General features: G+C 40.8%; 1 protein-coding gene across 1 annotated transcript in view; it reads right to left on the bottom strand.

Moving 5' to 3' along the window:
* The window catches only part of unc13bb (unc-13 homolog Bb (C. elegans)), a 71,518-nt gene extending 46,880 nt beyond the window's left edge, over positions 1-24,638 (bottom strand). Inside the window, exons 1-5 of the mRNA XM_080476819.1 lie at positions 24,404-24,638; positions 12,226-12,255; positions 5,334-5,433; positions 2,471-2,588; positions 2,225-2,348 (exon numbers count right to left, since the gene is read on the bottom strand). Of these exons, the coding sequence (XP_080332945.1) occupies positions 2,225-2,348; positions 2,471-2,588; positions 5,334-5,433; positions 12,226-12,255; positions 24,404-24,425 (394 nt within the window). The 5' untranslated portion in view covers positions 24,426-24,638. The remainder of the gene's footprint in view (positions 1-2,224; positions 2,349-2,470; positions 2,589-5,333; positions 5,434-12,225; positions 12,256-24,403) is intronic.
* Positions 24,639-24,841: the final 203 nt, after the last annotated feature.

Raw genomic sequence — 24,841 nt, 5'->3', positions numbered from 1 at the left:
TCCATTTGCTTCTCGAGCTGACTTTTTGGGTATAAATAAAGATAATTAAAAAAGTTGACTTCATAAGGGTCCCCTCTGGGGTTGTTGTGACTTGAACTAGAACAATGACAGCCGTAGACGTTGGCTTACCCTGTTTTTATTGCAGACATAAAGAACCACCAGAAATGGCATGAAAGATGTCAGATGTGCTCCAAGCATGCTGATCGAGAAGCTAAAATCTGTCTGTTCTTGTATATTGATTTAAAATAGAACAGGTAGATTATTTTGTAGTCAGGAGGACCTCGTACTGATTGTTGTGTTTGGGGATGGAGCATGAAGCCACTTTTTTTCATTAAGAATTAAGCCTCATTATTACAATTTAACACATGGATGTGCCGCACTTTTAGATGATTGACTGGGCTGTCATAGCTTGACTGCACTGTGGGAAAACAAGGGGTTAAAACCTTCATTCAAAAAACCCAAAAACAAACTAAAAATGCATATGGACCTATTCTACATGACTGATCAGCTGATATTCAGCCTATCCAACAATAATTATCCCCAGAAACACAACGGCTGTCCTGTTCTGTGTCAGATCAGTTACACACACACACACACACACACACACACACACACACACACACACACACACACACACACACACACACACACACACACACACACACACACACACACACACACACACACACACACACACACACACACACACACACACAGCCACGCCAGATGCACATTAAAGGCCACAAACACAAAGGCCAGGGCTTCAAAGACCCTCCGACCCGAAGCTTTAATAAATGGCTTTGGTGGCACAGAGTCTCCATGGGCTCCTGCCACCATTAAAGGTCTTCTCACTAAACAGAGAAAGCGTCTCTCCCGCTCAGACAACCACTACCGCTGATTCATCTCCTTTTCTCATAAGGTTTGAGTGCATATACACATTAGTGGAAGCAGTGGTTTGAGATACAGAGGGGCAGAGAGAGCAGAAGGGACAGTTCAGCTCCTGCTCTGAAACAGTGCTATGTTTGCTGAGATGACCGGACTAAATTTGCCTGGTTAATATGATCACACACCATTAGATTTTTATGTTACATGCCAAGAATCAAAGAGAAGAAGTTAACTTTTAGCCTTTAATAGATTAGCACAGGCACCAGACGTCCGTACGTTCTTACTAGATGCATACAGGAATTATGAATGGATGATGTCACGCACTATATCAATGTTTGCGGATAAAAACTAAAAATTAGATCAAGCCCTAGGAATCATGGCTATTCAATGACAGCCTTACATTTCATGTCTGCATTTGTCAGAAATTTCACAAGATACTAATCATGGTAATACACGAGTTAGTTGTGCATTCTCTATTCTTTAGTTCTGCTTTGTGAGGTGACGCTATAACAAGCCTGTTGTGGAAATTCTCTGACCATCCCCCCAATTTCCAAACAATCATCATTGCCGTTCAGAGTAATCACAAATGTTTTTGTGGATGCTGCCAGGAAAAAGTGAGCAAATGGCTGAGGAACGTAAACCTAGACCTGTACTTTCCTCTAATTAAAGTTAACGTAATATATAGTAGCATTCTTAATGGTTCTTTAATCCAGTTGGCCACAATGGAACGAATGGCAAAGACAAAATTATATTTACTGAACCTAAGTTAATAAAGGAAGATCAGCCATTAGTGAGTCGGGGGCCCTCGATTCATGACGGGCAGAAATATACTCTCCCTTGCTAGTACACCGTCTCTAGTACTGGGTGGGTCAGGAGAAACATCCTTCAGACAATGAAATACTAATGTTTCAAAATTACTCAATTTAGAGGAAATGCGATTTTAAACCCTGTTTCTTTTTTGCAATGTTTGCTCTTTAAAAGAGGGTTTAATAGCCCATTTCACAATTAATGCTTTCACAAGAGCTCACGACATCAGATTCTCCCGCAGTGCCCCAGGCTGAACCGTCTCTCCCTGCGTAACAACTGAAATCGACTGCTGACATTTCAAGAGATAAACAATTGTGGCCTTTGTATAACTCAGAAGATCAAGCTTTGATTTGCCCTCAGGTAACCAGAATAACAAATGTCCTCTCAGCATCACAGTCAAGAGCTGAAACTTGATACAAGAGGACTGGAAATCGTCTTGCACGAGGCTCCAAACTTTTCAGCAGTGCCGTTTAGTTCACCGGAAATTTCCTTCACATTCCAAAACGCGATGATTAAGATAACGGCATCTCACCGAAAGGCAGCTCGAAGCGAGTATCCAACAAGAGGCGATGAGGCGTCGGGTTCTTGGTACCATATATCTCATCTGCTTTCATCAGGACCTCTGCATCAAGGAAAAGCCAGTCACCTGAACCCTCCTGCAATGATACAAACAATATTTGTACTATTGTTGACGCAACTTCTAGAAATTGTGTTATTGTTAAGTAGTTCATTCTTGTCCTTTGAGAAAAGACATTTTTGTATGGGTGGATCTTCGAACCTCTTCTGAATGTTGGATACTCTTCAGAGGAATCCAGGTGGTCCCCACCATGGTGTCCCAGATGAGACCTTTGTTCCACACCTCAACAATGAGGCCAAGGTCCAACCGGTTGATCTCACTGGTGAAAGAGTTATTCAGATGTTCAGTATTAATATATATCAGAAATAAAATAAATAAAATAAAACCCAAGAAAATAAAAGAACCTTTGCTAAAACATTTCCTGAAAACAATCTTGCTCTCACTCTCCATTGGCTTAAACTTTTTTTTTTTTTTTTTTGAACCGACTGACGAGACACTTCATGTTCAATTCTTCCTAATTAATCATATGGAGTCCAGCAGGGTTGGCCCCTGGGACCTGTGTTATTCTCTTTACATGTGTTACCTTTGTTGATGGCGACAGATTGAAAGTAGTTCTCAAGTTATATATGATTTATCCGATATCCAACTTGGCTCTTAATTCAAACCTATTGGAATTTTTTCACTATCTGCATACTATGAAAAACTGAACAGCATAATTGCTATGAAAGGTAAAAGATGGAAGCTGTGCTTAAAATAGTCACTTATATGCTACAATTATTCTATGTTACTTCCATCTGTTAGCAGTATTAACAAAGGCATGATTGCGAAAAATATTCCGATACACTTTATCAATGACAGATTTTTGTTCTAAAAAAAATCCAAGAAACTTCTATATATGATATGTTTGGTAATAAAACATACAGCCCCTTTCAATAGAGTGTTCGCCGTCACAATCCATTCCAGCCTTGTTTTGCAATTCAACACGCTATTCAAAGGGCTCAGAAACAGCTTGATGACAGCAATAAAATGCATATCATTTTTCAAAAGGAGCCACACAACAACTGCATTTGCATGTCCTAAATTATGGCAGTTTATGATTATGGACCATATGAATAAAGGAAAGATGAGAGGAAAGATAATCAAAGAGAGCAGATTGAAATTGAGAGTGGAACAAGGGGGGGGGGGGGGGGGGGGGGGATGAGGAGAGTATCCACAGTGTCCAGGTGCAGAGATAAAGGATTCTTACATAATTTGCAAATGCAATGTAGGCCAATCAAATACAACAATTAATTACATCCAAACTCAAATTTTATCAGGAGGACATCTGTTGTACATGTTGTTTTTTACAATCCGTACGCAGGGAGGTTTTATTTGCCATTGTGTTTCACCCCTGTATTGTTCAGTACACTCAGTACTCATTCACTCAGTCGGTCACTGTTAAATGACAGGAATTAAATTGCACACAGAGACCCGGAAGGGGCATCTATTGTCAAAATGTCTCATACTGATCACCTGTCTTTTTCAGTTTCACATCAACCTATGGCACTAAGCTGAATTATGCCACAACCCTTGAGTAAAATCACATGAGTACTTTTAGTTACCAACCAGGTGGATGTGCCATAGGTTCAAATGTGACAATGGAGTAACACGACATGTAGTGTTTAAATGCATGTAACACACATCACAAACACACACAGTAACTCACAAGCATGTCATAACATTTCTGCTGAAACAAATCACAGCAGCATAGTATTTTTATTAAAGTGGCTCAATTTCATCCTTATGCTCACAGGATGAGTTGGTTGGGTTGACACGGTTGTGGTACTCTGTGTGGCACTATGGCATTCCTATACTCAATTTGCACCACATATGAATATAAACATGATTAAAGATTGTGCTTTATCATTACCCTCATAAATTATTCCGGTGTGTTCACACCGGTTATTTTTGCTCCAGCGAAAAACAAACTCCGATACGACTGCTGCATTCGTGCAGTACATTGGTGGAAGTGTGAATGCTGTCATCTGAAACCTTTTGCACAACAAACAAGCAGACCAATTCAACTCCAAAATTAGGTCCCAGGATGTTTGCATGAGAACTGAAGTCTGAAACCACAACAAACACAAGAATTGATGGACATGACACAAGACTTATTGACGCCGTGCACACAATGCAACATGCATTGTGTTGCATTAAACTCAACAAACAACATTTTATGAGGGGGTTCTATTCCAAAACACTTTTCACAATTGCAATTGATTTAAGCAAATGAAGTAAAACAACACTATTTGTAATGTTTCTTCATACTTTTTCCAATAAATGCCTCAGGTCACTTGGTGGGCGAGGTCATTTGAAACGCCAACACACTGTGTCAGACGGTTTCACCTGCTTCCCAGTGTTTTGCCATGCGACGTACTATCGTGACTCGTCTCTGGACAAGTTGTTTTCCATCATGAGGCAGTCGACAATGGTCAGATTGACCCAGTTTCAATGGTAACAGCCATCGTGCTACTTTTGTAGCTATCTCTGTAATATTTAGTGAGCTCATTGTCATACCTGGACTGAATAAAAGTTGTTTTAACTTAACAGAATGTCAAGTACTGGTGTAAATCACACAAAACTACTTTGAGAGGAAAGCTCATGTGTCTGACCTCTTTAGACCCCCTCTGAGTTCCTAGTTCTTCTAAAGTACGACCTCCGGGGACTTTTTGCAACAGGTGGTGTAGAGAATTTTCTGGAAACACTGATGAATCATTGCGTCGTATGTAGAATCACACCCAGACATCATTAATGGACAGAAGGATGAAGGTCTGGAAATACAAACACTGTCGCAACAAGGGAGTTCACACAAGACAAACAATGATACGCATGCAACGGCGTCTCGTCACTTTTGTCACCATAGATACGTTTCACCAGGAAAGGAAACTTGGGAGATTAGACTGCTTAATTGAGTAACTGAAAACCAGCAGTTTTAACATGTCATTTTCTTGTGAGGCTGAAAAGTGAAACTCTAAAGTTTAAGATGCAAAAAAAAGGATAAGATGCGTGTGCTTTAGGAACTTACAACATGAAATCTTGCTCCCAGCAGGGCAGGTCCCCACGCACGGTGATGGTTGTGCTTTTGACATTCTGCACCTTCAGCGTCACGTAGGTGTTGAACTTATCTAAAAACAAAGGACACGGAAGATTGCAGGTGGATATAAAGTGCAGGCAGAGTGATAATATCAAGGAAACAGATGAGGAGTAAACGAACGGTGCATAAAACAAACATGGGTTGGACATGAGGTTATAGAAAATAGTTCCATGATAACAATCTGTATGTTGTGTTGTTAATAATACAGGGGAGCCAAGCAGATGCCTGAACTGATACCACGACGAACTGAGCCGGTTCTCCTCGGGCGTCCAGTGCCTCAAACGACACGAGCCGCACTGGTGAGAGTGAAAGCAGATGAAACTCCTCCTCCCCCATGACTGTGTCATGCCAAGCCAAGCCAAGCCCGCTCAGGCTCGGTCAGGCCAGCAAACTGACCCCGTTAATCTCCAGTGAGAGCCAATCCCATGCCGCAGATACAGCTGCGGGATCCAACTGTCTGATTAGTCCCTCCAGTACTGTGAATTACAGTTTTTAATTCACCAACTCTTAATGTTTCCCTCTGAACATTCACTGTGCAAGAGGAGAAAGCGCGTCTGCTGATGATCTAACTATGACGTAAAGCAGAAGTCACTCTTGACCTGTTACTACTGCAGAAAAGGTCCCTGTCAGCCCCGATAGAATCAATTCCTAAAACCCAGGTAGGTTAAAGGTGATAGGAGCAACAAGGCACACCCTGTGGTCCACTCAAGCCAGGTCTGAAAGTGACAAATGGCCACTTTTGTTGCTCGGTAAACGATCACTGCTGGAACTCTGCAAGCTGCTGAGAGACGTTTTCAAGTGTCCATCTTTCAGACTGCGCCTGCTGTTTTCACACCCAGTGATCTCCGCCGGCCTCCTCTCAGCCAGAAGTGACCGGACAGAGGAGTCACCACAGTGGCTGTCTGCACCAGCTGTCAGCGTGCAGTAAAGTGAGGGATGGCGGCTGGTGGGGGGAGGGTGAATAGTAGGGAGGAGGATTAGACGGCCTGTGTCACATCCACTTGATTTTTTTTCCCACTATCCCCTGCAATACGGGCGAGGGAGCAACGACACGCGTCTGCTGATTCAGTTAGCCTCCCTTGAGTGGATCCCAGTTCTTCTTCAACTATTTACTCTTCTAGCAGGGAAACAAGACCACGCCGCACAATTTGTGTATTGGCAACTGATTGGGGAAGACAGAAGTGCTTAATGGTGCAGATTTTATCACAGACTGTGGAAAACTAAATATCAATAACGTCTCAAAAACCAGGATTTTTTTGTGAAATTAATTTATGATAAAAAGAAATCTAAATTATTCGTAGACACACTGCAATCATCTCATGAAACCTTGTGTTAAGACTGTCCACTGGAAACAGTAACAATCTGATTTATGAATGGATTTATGATTCCATGTCTGCATCTAATTAACATATCTATAATTACTTTTTTTATATGCAAGAGAAGAAAATGCCATGTGCTATATGCTATATAAGAGAGACGCATGATTTGAGGTAAAACATGCAACATGCCATCATCTGTGATAAATAAAAACACTTTATTTATTTATTTTGCGGGTGTGTATATTCCTAAAAGGTATTGTACAATTATGAATACAATTGTATTCTGTTTTGACATGTCTGGAACAAATTATAAATTCAAAACATTCTTATTATTACCATCACTTAAAACATTTCTATTGGTGTTCATTGGGATTGTTATTCTTACCAGCAGCCACAAGGAATTCCTTCTGGAATAACCAACATTTTTTCTTATTTTTTGTATCGATATGAAACTACACACATCATGTATATAAATAAGAGAAGGTCGAAACCAATGCTGGGTGGCCTTTATATATAAATAAAGTCTTTATATCTAACTAACAGGAAGTTATAGCATAAATATTGCAACTGCACAACCAATTTTCTATTTCGCATTAAATAATTGAGCTCAGCTCGGTTTTCAGAACCAAAAAACTAATTTTTGTTGCACACCTTACTTGAGTTCTGTCATCAAACACAATTTTAAAGACAATTAGAATTTGAATCTGTCAAATTCTGGGATTAAACACACTGTTCACAGGCTATTTATATTTATCAAGCGATAAAAGATGCCCTTCATCTCAATTACAAACATAATGGATCCATAATTCCTGGCGTTCGCTCAGAGGCATTCACCCACAAAACAGCGCGCACATCCCCGTTTTGCTCTCTGGGAAACAAAAGCAAAGCATCAGCTGCTCCTTTGTCGGCCGATCACCTGACCACACTGAACAAAGATTTTCCTGGTTACCCCGGCAACACACTGAAACATTTACCTTGCACGGGCCACTAACACAGCAGCCAGATAAGTAAACTCAACTCTTGACACAATGAGACAGTTCAGCAGTTTGCACAGGTGGATCATTACAACTCCACACTGACACCCAACATCAACAGAGACACTCGGGCTGCACAAATAAAATCTTCTGTTGAGAGTGACTGAGTGGCCTTGACGCGTTGCACTCTGAAAACAACCGTCCATCCCACAGCAGCATGACTGACAGGTCACAAACCTAATTAGCGTCTCCAGAGGACGGTCGCGACAAAACACAGGCGTTATTATAAAGGAGCCTGGGGGATGCTCGAGCTATTCCCTAATTAGATAGTCCATGCCTTGTGCCACATTTGGGTCGACTCCCATGAATAGCAGAGATGGGATAAAGGAAGAGGATGTATGGATTAGATAAGAGCCACTTAGTGGCGGTGGACCCTTCACAGCAGGCGCTGTCCACCGTGTGGCCGATACGATCTGCACTGCTGAGGGGGGAGGCGGAAATAACTACCAGGAAGAAGACAAAGTATGTGTGCACACGAGTGATCAATACTGGATCTGTGAGGCCAATTCTAAAATTATTGTTCATAGGCCATTACAATTGATTGACAAAGCAGCATTTCAGGGTATTTCAAACATATATCATACGCATGCAATTAATATAAAAGCTGATAAACGAGCTGTGCTGATATACAGGGTAAGTACAGAGATATGCATACTAGTGTGAAAATGCCAAAGTGATTTGTCACATGTTAGAAATGTCCAGCTTGTAATGATGTAAATACTTTGTCATGCTTGAATACCACAATCTAAAAAATTAGGTCAAGTTATTACAAACAAATAGACAACTTGATTAAAGAATTGGGATGAATGTGCAACCTTCCTGGTTTATACGGTTTAGGGCTGGCTGACAGCAGGGAACATGTGATGAGGGCTTTCATTTTTAAGAAGAAATCATGAGAAAAAAGAAAAAAAAAGTAGAGGGTGAAACCATCATTCTCATAAGTCACACATTTGTAGAACTGAACGTATTGTAAATGTATAAAGTCGAATTAGAATTTTAAAATAAGTTCTATTGCTTATATGTGCAACAGTCGCAACAGTTGTGGCGAATCAATATATAAGGAAGTGCCAGACACTCCAACGAGCATAGGAAGGGTTTTTGTATTTCATTACTAATAAATTCTCATCATCTATTACCAATAATGTGAAAAACATGAGGAAAGCCAGCCTTAAGCCAAGAGTTCTGCCAATGTAGTTTATAAAACCCAATTTTTGGGGGTCTGTAATGCTCCTGAATGGTTAATAGAGATAAACTCATGGTCAACATGAGGTACGACCAAAATCCTAATAATGCCGACGCTGCACTGTTGCGAGTTGACTCTAAAAGTTTTCATTCAGTTCAGTTTTATAGGACAATCGTCATCTGGTGCTTAGAAAGCTAAAACACATGACAACTGTGTAAATAGAGACGTTGCTAAACTCATTGCATGCAGAGAATTTTTATATTGCCAATTCATCCTCTTAATCCAACACCTGCTGGCTGTGTTCACGTCGATGAGTTTGTAACAGGATGCGTTTCCGGAGCTGCTCACAAGACAGCAAGACGTGTGTGCTAGCCAGCATGATACTTGGTTCACGTCAAAGCTTCAGTCTTTCAGGTGAACTCTTGCGGTTACATGTAAAGTGGATACTGATCGCCAGGGTGATGAAGATATAATGTTTAGGAGTGGGGCTGAAAGATTTCCAGAAAGTGCCTCAATAATCTGGCTGCAAAAGTACAGCCAAACAGAGGATTGACTCAGCAAATATAAAAGGATATTAGACAGCAATCAGCTGATAAAAGTGTAGAAACAGTGTTGGCATAAGCTCACCAGGAAGATTTATTAGGTTTCATTTTGCATGAGCGATGGCCTTTCACTAATGGGAACACAGGTGAGATGGAAACTAATATTAGAGGACACTGCAGTATGTGTGGCGTCATGTTTTGTTTTCTAATCATGCTGGTGCAACATGTACTCGAGAAATACAGTACGGTGGATGGGTTTTAGGCTGGTGCGGGGCGGTAGCAAGCATCTTCTAAAGAAATTTGCACAGAGGCTGTTTAAAAACAACTTGGGGAGCAATGCACAGGCCGTGGGTGTTGTCTGGTTCAGATCACTACTTCTCTAAATGTAAACCTATACAGACTTGATTTTGTTAAGTTCGGGACTCTTTGTTTCCTTTGAGGTTAGTTCATTTTAGTTTGTTCATCTTGAATAGGCCAGACAGGTAAAACAGTACCTTTAGATTTGAATTTTAAGAGTTTTTCTTGGTTGTGGCACAGAACATACTTGATGAAAAAAATGTCTCTGTTTTCACAAAACCAAATAATTACCACTGAATATTACTACAATTTCAACATAAAGCCAACTTTAATGATACCTTCTAGTGCAAAATACCGTGAAATGTCTAAAAACCTTCGACTATAGCTGTTAAATTGTGCACGTTTTTACAAGCTCACCCGGACAGCATGGCTTTGAGGCTCGTTTGATAGCACCGAGGTAAATCACCGTCATCACAGCTGGTTTCTGGGGTTTGTTCGGGCTGCCTTTACTCTGTACAAACAGTCTTTTCGTATTTTTTTGTTGCCTCTTTAATGTCTGATGACAATACTGTGCAGTTTCACAGAGGGAGAACCAGAGGAGGTGAATTGTGGGACAATGTTTCCTGGCATTACTCGATCCCTCCTGCCGGAGGGTAACCACCCACTCACCCCTGAGTCATCAGTCAAACATCTTCATTCATTATTGATCGATGATGACGGCATTTTTTTTTTTTTTTTTTTTTTTAATAAATTAGTCAGGAAAACACAGGGAGTTGGAAAGCTGACATTTTAAATGCAGGCCACTCATCAATGTTGCATGCAACAGAAGTCATAAACCTATTGGAGGGCTTTTCCACTGCTGTTGTGGAGCTTTTTTTTACCCGTATGAGTGTTTGGAACTGCATATAACGTAAAGAATGTAACTTGAATGTCCACGCTGGGTATTTTTAAAAGATAAGCTTGTTCCTGGGGAGTACATGCTTTGAGGCAGGCGTACATAGGGTCATTATCAAACTCATGTTTCCTTTGGCAGTCAGTGGAAAGTAAGACAGCTGGCTGCAGGCCCACTCAAGGTCACCCTCAGCCACTTTCATGTCAAAACCTTCAAAAAAAAACAAACAAAAAAAAAAACCTTTATCCAACTGTAGGCGTGGGGAAACAGTGCAAACAATAATCCTAAACCAGGCTTATGTAAACTTTAAGGCCTCTGCCATAAGTCACTTGATTATCAAGGAGAAGGAGGAACAATAACGGATTTGACCTGTGAATAATTCCTTAAAGCTGAATAAACAGACAAAGGGCCTGGACAGACCAAGCCTGTTCCTTCCAGCTGGTGACATAATGGCAATAAAATACACAAAACGTGAGATCTACAAGTCATTTGTCAGCTTTGAATATTACAACATTCACTACAAAGAATTATAGCAAAATTGCTGAAACTGGCTGCATTCAGTCTTGCAAACACGTTACACTAAATTACAGTCAGCAGCACATTTGTTCTAAATCTCTCGCAGGACTGTGCTTGTCAAATCTTCCTTTGCCTTGGAGCAAAACAAAGGACTGATGTTTACAATGCACAGGGAGATGTCTGGCTTAACTGAATTAGCCTCAATGTTTGCACTGGGACAGGTGTCATATGGTTTGTGGCCCAGAGACGGGAGGAGGACCAGCAGAGCCTCACAATCAAAATCACTTAATTCTTTAGAGCAGCACGGGCGTTTTCAGCGAACACATATTCTTCTTATGTTTTTGTTTGAAAAAAGTTCCACGTTTACACAGCCTTGAGGACAATAAGCATTAGATCCAAACAAATACAGAGATCTGCTGGAAGATCAACCTTACAGAGGTCACTCTGGGTAGTAAAAACAAGTGTGAAAAAAAAATATATCACCAGCACTTTCAAAGCAGTAGTGACTTCCTGTCACTGCTTGTCTGCTTCTTCTTGCAAGAACCGTCACGCCGGCGTGACCCTGAACACCACGGGGATTTGCTTGGGTGGAGACGTTGAGGATTTGGACTTAGCCGCCACTGATCTAAGCTCACCTGTGCACGGCCTGGCATGGAAGGACGCCACATTACATAACAGGAACGCGAGCGTAATTTGAGTGACTCCGAGTGCCAGAAATCGAAGCGATTAACCTACATGAGACGCAAGGGCATGTGGCGCATTTCCAAAAAAGCACCAAGCAGAAAGACGTGGAGCCTAAAGTTCAACCGAACAAGTCTGGGAGGCTTTAGGTTTTTTGACCACTGGGATACTGGATTAGTGAGCTCGTTTACCGACAGCTTAACGCTGGTGTCAGCCAATTTAGAAGAACATCAACAGTCCCGCAACGTCATGGAAGGCAAGTGCCGTTTCAGTTTGCAGAGCTCTCACCAACGCCACGCCATGAGAGGAGGTAAAGATCAGACCAGGTTACTTCACATGTGAATTGATAAAGTGCTTACCTTTGGGTCCCTGGAGCTTAGCTTTCTTCACTGTAAAACACAAAAACACAACGATTAGGACATTTGAAGCCATTTGTATTCCACTTAATTAAAATCTGTTGACGTCATGTTTGTACAGCAGGATTTTTATCATCAATAAATTCAATGATGCAGTTGTAGGCGACAGAGTTCTTATTCAATGCTAAACCAGAATAGAACAAAACGTAAATTTGCCAATGGAAAAAGAACCTGGTCGTGAAAAACAAACGGGATCTCGTGTCAACGACGGCCCCTCAAATCCATCAATATGAATCCAAGCGAGCGCGGAGTTCGTGTGACTCGTGACAAACAAACGCATGGCGAGAGCAGGAGCACTTCACGTGCTACTTGACCAAAAATAAATGACCTACTCCTTTTCACCGCTTCGGGTTCTTTTCAAAAAACGAAAACATCCAAATGTTTGACGTTACCTTGCTCATCATCCAGTATTAGGAAACATCCACATAAAGTCATGTGAGTCAACTCATTTTTATTTCATTTCCCCCACTGTTTCTGTTTGCTTTATTCTTTCATATTAAGTATAACGGAGGAATTAATCTTCATCTAATCTCTGGATACACAATTCATTCTTATATAAACGCACTCTTCCACTGAACCAGTGAGCTTAACCTCTCGCAGAGCCTGAAGGTTACAGTTATGTGCGAAAGCAAGTTCGCCTCATGAAAAGGATTTTCTTCTTGACATATTTGATCGAATACACACTCAACCCACTCTGAGACGGTGACTATTAACAAAGACGACATTGTTTAAACATGTATTAAAAGCAAATGCAGTTTTGTTCTGGATACTCCTTTAAGCTTGGTTCACACGACAATGTTTTCAAGTGAAAACAGAAAACCGTTGTTGTGTTTGGGGTGTCCGTTTACCTGACAACGGTGCTGGAAGCCACTGGAAACACAACTTTTTGAAAACGGTTCCCGAGGTGGAACTTTTCAAAAACGCCATGTCGGCGGAGGAAAACACTACTTCTTGAAAATGCTGCGACTGTGCAGTAAATAGTTCTGCACATGCTCACTACATTATTTTCAGCGTATCTGCCGTTTCCGTGAAAACGGACATTGTTTTCAAATGTCGCAATGTAAATGCAAAACCTTTCTGTGAAAACGATGCGCTTTCCCTTGAAACGTCATGGAAAGGGGCCTTTAGTATGCCAATCCACGGAACGATGATGTCTTAAGAATTATAAAAAATTTCAAACAGAGATTCTAGGGTACAATCGGGAAATGAGTTCAGACAAAAACGTAAGGAAAAGGGGTGGTGTTGCATGAAAATAATAGGAAATTGAATGGAAAAACCTGTAGCTCAAGGTTGAAACAACCCTGAATAAAAAAAGGAAAGAAAGCTTTATGATTAAAAGGAACAACTGTAATGCTGAGAACATTTTTACAATTTGTGTGAGAGAGTTTCACTGTAATGTTTTGGAAAATGAGAAATCAGAGAGGGGCTCAGAGGCCTTTTCAGAAGGCAATCTGGAGGGGTTCCAAGAACAAACAGATGGGGGACGACTGACCTACATCATGGCGGTAATTAAATTGATCAAGAAAAGCCAAATATGACACATTTGCCAGCCTTTCACAGGGAAAACACAGAGACAAGACAACCACACACACTCACATTGGCACCCGGGAGCAATTTAGAATCACCAGGTTAACTACACATGCATGTTTTTGGACTGTGAAAGGTGCCCCCGGTAGTGCATTCCTGGAGTTTCTGTATTAGAAAAAAGCTTTCTACTGCGTTGCATAAACGTTCTGCATGTCAGTGGAAACGTAGACATTTAATGTTCTTACGCAGGATGTCTGACTCGAGGTGCGATCACGTTCACCCTCCGAGGCCGAGCTACAGAAACAAACAATTCCTACAATTGTTATAAACCCCTGTCCTCGCTGTAACCCTCTGACATTTTGCTGCACTCATATGTCTACAGAAAGCAGACATTGTCTGGCAAGTTGTACAAGATATGGTGTTCTTGCAACTTTCATTTACCACCTTGAATGCCTACTATAACCTGTCAGGTTGATAATAAGACCATTTACTTTCTTGGTGGACTCCGGAGCCACCCACTCTGTAATTCAGAGTAAACACATTCAATTAAAAGTGAGCGGACGCTCTTCCTGGTCAACATGTGCCAGTGGAAAAGCAGTACTGGAAAAATGTTCTACTCCCGTCCGTTGCACTTGGTAAATGAAGGAAAGTGAAAGAACAACCAAGCATTCATTTTTAGTGTCTGACTTGTGTCCGGTTAACCTGGCTGGAAGAGATCTGATGTGCGCATTTTGTATTTTAATAACTTCGACATCGGAGGGACTAAAGATTGCAGCCACTCCCTGTCATCACACTAACGTTTGTGTGAACTCCAACTCTCTGCTCTACACCTATCAGTGGTGGATTAATACCACTATATGGTACAAACTGGCGGACGCCGTTGCCCCATTTGTTAACCCCTTATCAAATAAAATGTCCATTGAAGACCTCACCTGTACCTCACACCTTCAATGCGGACCTGATGAAGAAAATTTCTACCGCGATTTGAACGACTGTCTCACAATAGCAGACATTTTTTGACTATGTGCGCTGCGTCGCTTCAATACAGCTCACCCCGCCATCAACTTCCTATTTTCACTGTCACCAACTTGTCACCGCACGTTCCAGCTTCAAAACCACCAACACGAGTGGGGGCAAGATTTGGGGAAGTTCACACTTCACACGTGCAGCTGAGTGGCGAGCAGGCACAGAGCAACATCCTCAGTGTTTCTACTCCCCATCAGTCATTCTACGCTAAATGTTTTGCTTACAGCAACAGTATGCACTCCGCCAAAAGGCCATTGATGGTATTACACCTGTTTTTGAGTCTCTCCTCAAAGCAGGCATCATCTTTCCCTGTGATGACTCACTGGTCCAAATACCTATTTTTAAAAACACCCGTATTCTTATAATTGCTGTATTCGTAAAGGAATTTTTTTTGGGGGGGGAGAAAAACGTCAAGTACATGCATATTTATCTAATACACTTAAAATGAAAAGAATACAGTGGGTTCCTTGTTTAAATCAATAATAAACGTTCTTATATATTATGCTGTTTGAAGTAATTAAAGACAACTTGAATTGTTGGTAGTGAAAATTATATTTTTATGGCCCTCACAATCAGTAAAGTTGCTTATCCTTGCTTGTGTTAGGACATTTAAGCTAATGTAAAAAAAAAACTAAAAAAAACCCACATGTTAACATTTAAATGGCATGGCTCAACCCCCACTCCAAATTAAAAATACCTTGTAGACGATTAAAGATACTCACATTGATCATGATGCTTAAGCCTAGACAGCTGCCTCACAAATCACAACAGTTGGTAAACAAACAGATGAAAAACAATGGAGGACTGAGGCAGATGGGCATTAAGATGGGAAGCAAACACACACACACCCACACAAAAGGTATTTCAGAGTGAATACCATTACTGCTGTGTCTTGGTTTAAAGTTAGACCTGCCGTCTTTAGTCCCGCGCAAGCATCTATACAATAACGTTTATGGGATTCTGCAGCGCTTTAGACGGGATTAATTGAGATTGCAGTGGCGGGGTTACGTGTGCAGGCATATAACCTGCTAAACCTCCGGAGCCTGAGTTGGCAGATGGGCACGGCGGGGATGATGGAGGCACAAATGAAGCGTTCATATTTTCATGTTAAACACTCCCTGCAGTCTCTCTGTGCACGTTTGGGTCCCAACTATCCATGCGTCAACTTTTACTACAATAAGGAGAAATCATTTTTGTCTTGTGGTGTAACAATTGCAAGAACTAAACATTTGACCAAAGAAAGTCAATTAATTGACGTCTCGCAGTTTGTCCCTTTACAGTCCTGTAAATACCTCTATGTCTATGTTGAGATGGTAGTAATTGTTGAATTTTGTAAAAATGTAGACGTTTTCATCACGTATACTCTGTGCCACAACAAAAAAAAACCTGTAAACACTATTTAAACACTATTTTGACCAGTCCAGTCTACTCCAGATGAAACTGGGTTGTGTGTGGCCACTCAAACTAAAATGTGTTTGACACCCTGCTCTTTGTTTGAGCACAAAACACGTAGTGGAAATGTTGACACAAAAGAGCACTGTTATCCTTTTATTTATTTATTTATTTTTGGTCTTTCCACTCAGGAAAATGAGTGGTCACAGAGGTCTTGTGTCCTAATTTGCATGACATTATTTAGGAACTGGAGCACAGAGAGCACAAGGGCCGTGAAACAGGGAGCCATTATGGTGGAAACTGATGCTTATCATTTGCTGTGCGTGGCTTCAGAGCACATTGGGCTTAAGGATAGTGGCTCAATTACCGTATCTACGTACTGTTTTATTCCTCCTCTTCCTGGGCTTATTGTCTCGCTTCTGAATAGGCTCAAATCTTTCAAGAAGTTGATCTGAATTCATTCGGCTGTTTTTTTTAGGATTTGTGAACCATCATCCACTGAGAATGCTGAATTTGAATGTTAAAACACCAATGGCATCCCAAAGCACATTGTGATGAATCTGAAACTCTTCTGAAGATCTATGTATGTTGAAATAACCATTAGCAGGACTCAAACACTCAAACTCAAGAAATGGATGGAATTTTTGGAAGGTGGGACAGGTAGCAGAGTAATCTGTGCCACTTCACGCAAATAAGCGTGCCCTTGCTTGTCTCTTCCGGTCCCTTTGATGTTGCCGTTTCAAAAAAAGAATGAGAAACAAGGACCACAAGTGGTTAATTCGATTTTTGATATGGGTAGGCTCCTTCAATATGAGAAATATAATTTTGACCCGAGTTCAGCAGTAATCCCATTATGTGTTGTATTTTGATGAAAGCCTTATATGTTTTTACACAGATGTTACAAAACTTTGTAACGAAACAAAAGTACTGACAGAGTTTTTTTGGGGGGAGATTAAAGTTAATAGTGGTCAACGAATTACATAAGCAGTATAGCACGGCAACTTGCCAAGTGTGCTTGTGTTCTTCAGGTATTTGTTTTTGGACAGACACCTTTTCCAAAAGGTAAAGCTCCAGCCAATCTTGCCAGTGATGAGAGCCCAATGAATGTGTGAAAACACTCAATGTACCAATTGGGCTTGACCATCCGTCCTACACACTTTCTCTTCCCCTACAATTCAGTACACTAAATAATCTATACCTAGCATTTTGGTTTTTTGTGAAAATATATATTACTTTTTTAAAGCTCAAAAGAAAACATTTTAACTATGCAGATTAATCCAACTAGTCCAAATTCCAGTCAAATCCATGTTCTTGAAACACTGAAACACATTTTTGTTTATGCTTTGTTTACTATGTTTGCTGGTACAACATTGAGCGTAGCTGAACACAGTTTTGAAATAAAAGCTGTACGATGATACATCATCACTGTACTTCTCGACGATTAACAAAAACAAAATTGATGCTTTTTTCTTTAAATTCAGAATCCAAAAGGAAATTGGATGGATTTCAGAAAACATGCAACCTTATACGAGTCAGTTTTCATTGAAACTTATTTTTAAAACACATTTGATTTTTCCTGAACTGGTAAAATCTATCATTTATCACGCTATTCTACTATTAGAAAACTAGAGAACACATATAAGTAGTGGCCTAGAGGTTAGAGCAGTAAACCTTTTTTACTGCCCTCTTAAACTGACAGATGTCTAATAAATCAGAAAACACTGGCAGTTTGACCGCGTTCATTCAGTCATGTTGCTTTATGTGTTAATCCAGGTGCTTTAAATAAACCAACTCGAGATATGGTTTGACTTTGCTCCAAAGAGACATTTAAAGCTGGTGGCGAAAACCTCCTGTAAAAATGGATACCTTCACTTTAGAGTAGCACACTTAGCAACAGAGTGATGAGAGAACATATTGATGTTGTAAATAACAGGACATGATGAGTGGAAAGCAGGGAGGCAGGAACAGGAAGTGACACCAGAGTCTACTACTGCTGTAAGCCCTGGTGCACTTCCGCTCTGTGCCGGCTTCTGGATCAGGTGGAGCGAGTGGAAGAGGAGAGAGAGCAAGAGAGAGAGAGAGAGAGAGAGAGAGAGAGAGAAAGAGAGAGAGAGAGAGAGCAACAGATGGCCGGGGGATTATTCCCACAATCTCTAAGCGCTCACTCTGCCTCATTCTCCCATAATTCCACTACTTTGCCGCTTGCTACGTTCAACAACTCTGCCCATGGCTCCATCACTTTTAATCCTGCCGGTCCCCTTGTCTTTCAATCCTTCATAAAAAAAAAATAAATCCACTGTGACAGTTAAGGCATTCCAAGCAAACAGCACTGCAGCAACTAGTGACGGGCAGCATGTGTGTTACTCAGCTGCCAACAGTGCATTGATCTGGGTGTGTGATATTTCAGATAAGGAAGAGGTCTAAAACAAATTTCGACAGGGTGTCAACAGAGACAATCGGCAGACAAAAGATGCAAATGAAGCGTGAAACAAGCCATACATCCTGTATGGACATTGGAAAGCTGGCAGGAACACACTGGCGTCACTGAGCTCACCAGTCCACTTTTAACTGATGAGTAGAGCTACAGTCCTGCACATCCATGAAGAAAAAGGAAAGAAAAAAAAGAGCTTAAACGGTAAAATAAATGTGAGTTGGAATTTGGTGTATTTAGAATGTATAGAAGCTCAATGGATTGTCATCTTTATTCAATATCCTCAAATACGCCAGTAAATATTGACGCTTCATTGGGCGTTTGGTTGTTAAAACCAGAGTGATGATAATATCTAGGTTAGCCTCCAAAAAACACTTCATACCTGCTTTTAAATAAATAAATTCACTGCTTTTGCCGGTGTTAAGAACCCACGCCGTGAGACCGTTTTCCTAAAAAAAAGAAAAGTTGTTGTTCCTTTTGTGGGTGATAAGCGGAGCTACCTTAGCGGTGCTACAGTGAAGGAACGTTTCTGCAATACAGGGATTATGTATGTATTAACTCTGTATTTTAAGTTTATCATCCAATATAAAAAAAATATGTTCAATATTGTACTAAGCACTCAATTGAATTGGTATAATAATAAAAAAAGAATTAAAAAAAAACTGTCATAACCTAGACATCCTCTGATCCACCTTGCAAAAATTGACAAATGTCAAATACTTTGTAATCCTCATCTTATCCTCAAGGTAGCTCTCAGCTATTCTCTTTATCTCATCATTTCGTGGCAATTTTGAAAAGAAAATCAACTGGTTTTCATATATATTTTCTATTTGTGGTTCAGATCATGAGTGACTATACATCAGAAGCCGTTTGGATCAGACTTGTCGAGGGAAAAAAAAAAAAAAAAAAGTACGAAAGATAGTTCAACAATCCACAGTTCAGTACATTTTGTACTTTACAGCATTAAGCTGTCATTTCTTCACAAGTTTAATGTATTAAAAAACTAATCCCTGACTTTAATCTGGAATATTATGGTGGAACTATGTACATGTAATGTCCTCCCTGATTCTAATTATAAGTAGATATCTTTATTTATCTATTTATTTATTTTTCATAAATGTCTGACATTTAAGGCTGGCGGGGGTTCAGTCTAGGCCTGGGGGCATGTTTTCAGTAGAAATGAGGTCTTTTTGTTTTTACACAAAAGAAGGACTGCACCGACAGGCCTTGACCTCTCTATAAATCTGTGCTGTAAATTACTTTGTGATCATTGTTGTTTCTGTAAACGGAACATCTGCTTTCAAACATTTTGATCCATTAAAATTATTCTTCCATCACATTGGAAGCCTCAGATCGCAAAGGCCCTAATATAGCAGTCTTATGATTGGTGAGATTGGGTTTATAAATAAAAACTGATTTACTTGAGCAAATATCGATGTCATGTAACCTACATTTGGCTGCTATTTAGAGAAGCCAATCACTGTTAGTTTGACTCTTCCACATCCCAACACACTTCAGCTAAATCTAGCGATATATCTGCCTGATTGTATGATAATAATGCAGAAGATTATTTCTATTCTCATCAATATCACAAGATTAAATAGACCACCATGTTTGTGCGATAGCCTGGGTCATGGTCAGGAATGCCATCAGCCCTGCGCACGAAAAAGAGGGAAGACGATAAAACTCTTGAACCGAAGCTTCCGTCCGTCAGCGGCTGAGCGGAAACACCTGCAGGGTCCTGCTCCGGCAATCGAGATACGCCTGCATGTGGCACCAGGTGCCCGTCCTGGATGATGCCGGGCGTTGACGCGACTCACACGTGTCTGGAAAAGCATCTTGTGGGAAATGAATACTGCAGCGTCACAGTGTCCATGTGAGCCGTGAGTCCACTCAGCAACCTGCATGAGACCTCTGCTGAACCCTCCCACCCCGACCGCACGTCCACTTGTAAAGGGAAGCCACTGATCTGTTGTGTAAAGACATTGCCATGGCGATGGAGCATCTCAACTAGCAATAAATAGGCAACACTGTCAAGCTGTGCCGTCGGTGGGATGAGTCACAGCATCAGCTGATCACACGAGAACAACCCCTGCCCAAGCACCCTTGACTCTTTATCTATTGGGTCTGACTGGCTATAATTTCGCGGATCGATACAACAGCCGGAAAGCTCTCCAGTAAATGATGCCATTTAGCAAGACAACTCGAAATCACTGAGTTTAACTTTCTAAACTGAGTGGCACCAAACTGTTTTCCCTCTTTGTGACCTGGTCTGCAACCCCCGACCTTCTGTCTCTGCTTGAGTTATGGATTTCTGGATTAATCCTGAAGCTCACCGATTCAAAATCAAAATGACTTTTGTTGTCTTTGTGTTCTCGCACTGTGGATCAGCTGGGTGGTCTTACAATCCCGGGTTTGCCAGTCCGAGCCCCCATTTCTCCTCGTCAATATGCTTAAGTGTCAATCGGCAAGAAACTGAACCCTAAATTGTTCCCAATGGAGGTCAAGCATGTCTCAAGGCAGCCGTGGTCTTTGGTGTGCTACTGTGTGTTTAAACAGTGTAAAGGGCTTTGAGACTGCTGAAACAGTGAAAATACATTCTATGGAGTTCATTCACCATTTGAATTTTCAACTTTGTGAATTGTTGGATTTGAACATAATGAATGATAAGCGGGAGAAAATGGGTGGATGGATTTGAACATTTTGAGTGTTTTTCCAAGTGGAATTGATGATCCCCAAAAAGTAATTTCATTTTGGACAGTCAATGTGCTTCCTGTAAATCAGAGTGGACAGCAAGCACAAGAGTTATCAAGAGTGTCAATCAAATTACAAAACAACAAATAAGCAGCCACTTGGCAAAGGTTCCCATATGACTGCCTGATCAATTTATGGCATTGTGCATTGGGGTATTTAATCAGAGATATATCTGGAAAACACAACTCATGGCAATCGGCCGCCATCTGGACTTCACCAATATTTGTTTGCAGCTCAGTTCGAGCCAATGGCAGCTTCTAGAATTTCTTGTTCCTATCTACAAGTGTTTTGCGCCTGTTTATTATATGTCCAACCTCTTAGAAATGTGTAGCAGTCTTTCCTGTGATTGGACGTTTCAGTTTCCTCTGTAAAGAATATATTTCATCATGAATTTGAAACATTGATAGAGAGCGAATTATAGAATGACACAAGGCTCACTATTGAGCATCATGTACTTTAAACAGCTTAATATATTCCCTTTAATAAAAACATTTCACAGTTGGAACTCCCACCCTAACCAAAGAGGCTGGAAAGATCCAGACTATTTTTATTAAGAAAAACTTCCAGTTACTGGTTATTTGAGCTAATTTGAGCATAGCCATTCTGCACAGGTGAGTCTTATTGATCAGCATTCAAAATGTCTAAAGTGTTTTAGGTTTCACTTGTGACTATTTGTTTGAAAGCGTAATTCACTGACCCTGTATTTACTATACCTTTTCTTTAAGTACATGCTTAAAAAGTTGTGAGTGTCAATAATTCTGATGGAACACTGACTAGAGGTAGACGATATTACTCATTACTCAACAGTGACCTGGACACAGAGGCACTTAACAAACTTAAGGATTGTGACAGGAGGTGGTTGTCTGATTATGTAAGTAAGTAAAGTATGAAATCAGTACGTGATGAGTCATGATGTTCCATCTTGAGATGTTACATCAAATTCAAAAGAAGTGGTGGGCAGAAGCAGCACAATTCAGTCATACACAAAAGGCCTGATGATGGGGACTATTTTGGGCCTCTGACAGTTAAATAGCAATAATGAGATGAAACAGGATCCATCAAAAACAGCTGAGAATGTAATGTGGTACAACAAAATGCAATAGTCAAACTAATGGATGTCAGATGAATCATGCATGAAAATGGATACCAAAAAAAACGTGTTTATTTTAACACGACTTATGGCTGTGAGCATTATAATAAACACTGTTCAAGGAGGCAATGGACACAATGGAAACAAGCTCTAGAGTGACAAATTTTGCATTGGATCCAAACAGGAACATTTGAAGTGTTGATTTCTGTAAGGAATGTCATCAATTTCACTGATATTACATGTCCCGTATATCAGAGATGGGAACAACGGGTGCATCTGTTGATATGGTGTAATGCAAATGATACAGCCCACGAGCCTGGTGCGGCGCAAACGACCAGGTCATAACCGCACTCGCAACTCCCCCACTGAGAAAAAGTCTTCTACCCAGTAGGGGGGTTGTGTAGCAATCATGGCAATGACTTGTGGAACATTTAGAATTTTAAAGCGCACTGTCTCATGTATAACGGGGGATGAGGTTTAAGATAAAGTAAGGGTGTAGTGCCCGATACCCCCGGCCCCTGAGACCCTGTTTTCATCGCCACCTCTGACCCCACCACCCTGTAAAGCGATTCTCACGCTGCCAATAAAATTATTTTCTTTTCTTAGGCAAAAGGGCTTGTGGTTCTTCTTAATCATTGTAAAAAAAAAAAGGAATTTCAATGGTTTACAACATTTTAGGATTTCATTTTGTGCTCAGTAATAGTCTTACTTTAACAGAAAAAATAGAAATGAATTGCTGACATAGATAGAAACCCTCCTAACAGGCCACATTTTCCTCCAGTTCATTACAGTGAAGATTATTGCATTCAAACTTGTAGAGCATATTTCATCTAATAACTCTTTTACGAGGCTTTATTTTTAAGAGGGTCTTTTAGTTTTAGTTTTCAGGTTATTTTGTTTGTGTCTTCTCCGTGTGTATTTTTTACATCTACCTCTTTGCAGCACTGATCCATATTGCCGGGCATCCGTCCTGCTGTCACAGAATCCCACATTGCGTAATGTGCTTTGCAACTGTAGGAGATGGTACAGCAAGAGGCTCAAACTGTTTTTTTTTTTGGTTTGTTTGTTTTTTTTAATCTGATAAGACTTTAAATGCAGGACTGTAACCTATTTTTTGCAACTTCCAACATCACACAAAGTGCATGATTACCCGATATTCGGTTTAGGTTCAACCTTTTCCTCCGGAGCACTTTTGTTATCCACTTTGGAATTCACCAATTTTACCAGTGACAACAAGAAACTACCAAATCGCCATTAAGACATTGGTATCGGTTTTATTGGTAGACGTTCCAACATCTAGAAGTATCAGCCCTATGTGGTTTGGTTCAAACCAAAACTAACACATCGCCCTGAGATGGACTGGTGACCTGTCCAGAATGGACCCTGCCTTCAATAGAGAGGGATGGGATCAGCTCCAGCACCCTGAGGTGGGTAAAACCTATAGGATGGGCGGCTGATCGTTAAATACATTTTTAACTTGTTTTCCATCCCACAGCTTTAATTCCATGGGAGAGATTTCAAAGGTCTGCTCGGGATTATGCTGTGTACACATCTGCATGTGTGCAATCTCTGAGTAACATAAACCGGCAGATGAGTGTTGTTGGTTTATAACAGCTGGTAGGATGGATCCAACTAAATAAAAGGATCGCATTACATTTTAGTTAGAAAACCACTTCCTAATGCGAGTTTGATTGTGTTTGCAATGATAGAATAAACCTGCTTGTCACTTTTGTTAGTTATTCCAAAAAAAAAAAAAAAAAAACTAAAAGAAAAAAACCTCCTGCTTGACAACCTGCACTGAGATTTTATTGACGGTGTCAACAAACTCAACAGCATATTCCAAATGAACTCCCAACACTCATTTCCAAGCGTATAAAAATGCAAATCAAACCAAAACGTACCTCTGACACACAGTAACGACATGGCAAAGCCTCCAGCTCCAAGCCAGTAGTTTCTCACAGTTTTGCAGAGCGGTGAAAAGAAAAAAATAAGCAACCAAAAAAATAAAACGCTGATGAACTCTCCGTCGATACTTCACATATGGTTTTGTGGTGCTGAACTTGGGCAGACAGCGGTAGCCCCCCGCCGTCGCCACGCCATTATTAAAACTCTCATCACAGATTTCCCGTGGCGGACAGCCCGGAGGACCGAGGCGGAGGAGCAGGAGCAGGAGGGGGGCGGGGGCAAGCCGGGGCACCTGTTACTGGCGACAGGCTGGACCAATCACAGCGCAGGAACGCTTGAGGAGGCGGGGACTGTTGTCAATATCTGACCAATGAGCTGAAAGGGAGAAGGTGCAGGAGGACTCAGGTGACCTATATAGTATAAACGCCTAACGT

Source organism: Lipophrys pholis (assembly GCF_963383615.2).
Source record: "Lipophrys pholis genome assembly, chromosome: 12".
Taxonomy (NCBI): Eukaryota; Metazoa; Chordata; class Actinopteri; order Blenniiformes; family Blenniidae; genus Lipophrys; species Lipophrys pholis.
The sequence above is the reverse complement of the archived record's forward strand: the minus strand, read 5'-3'. Positions and strand labels throughout refer to the sequence as shown.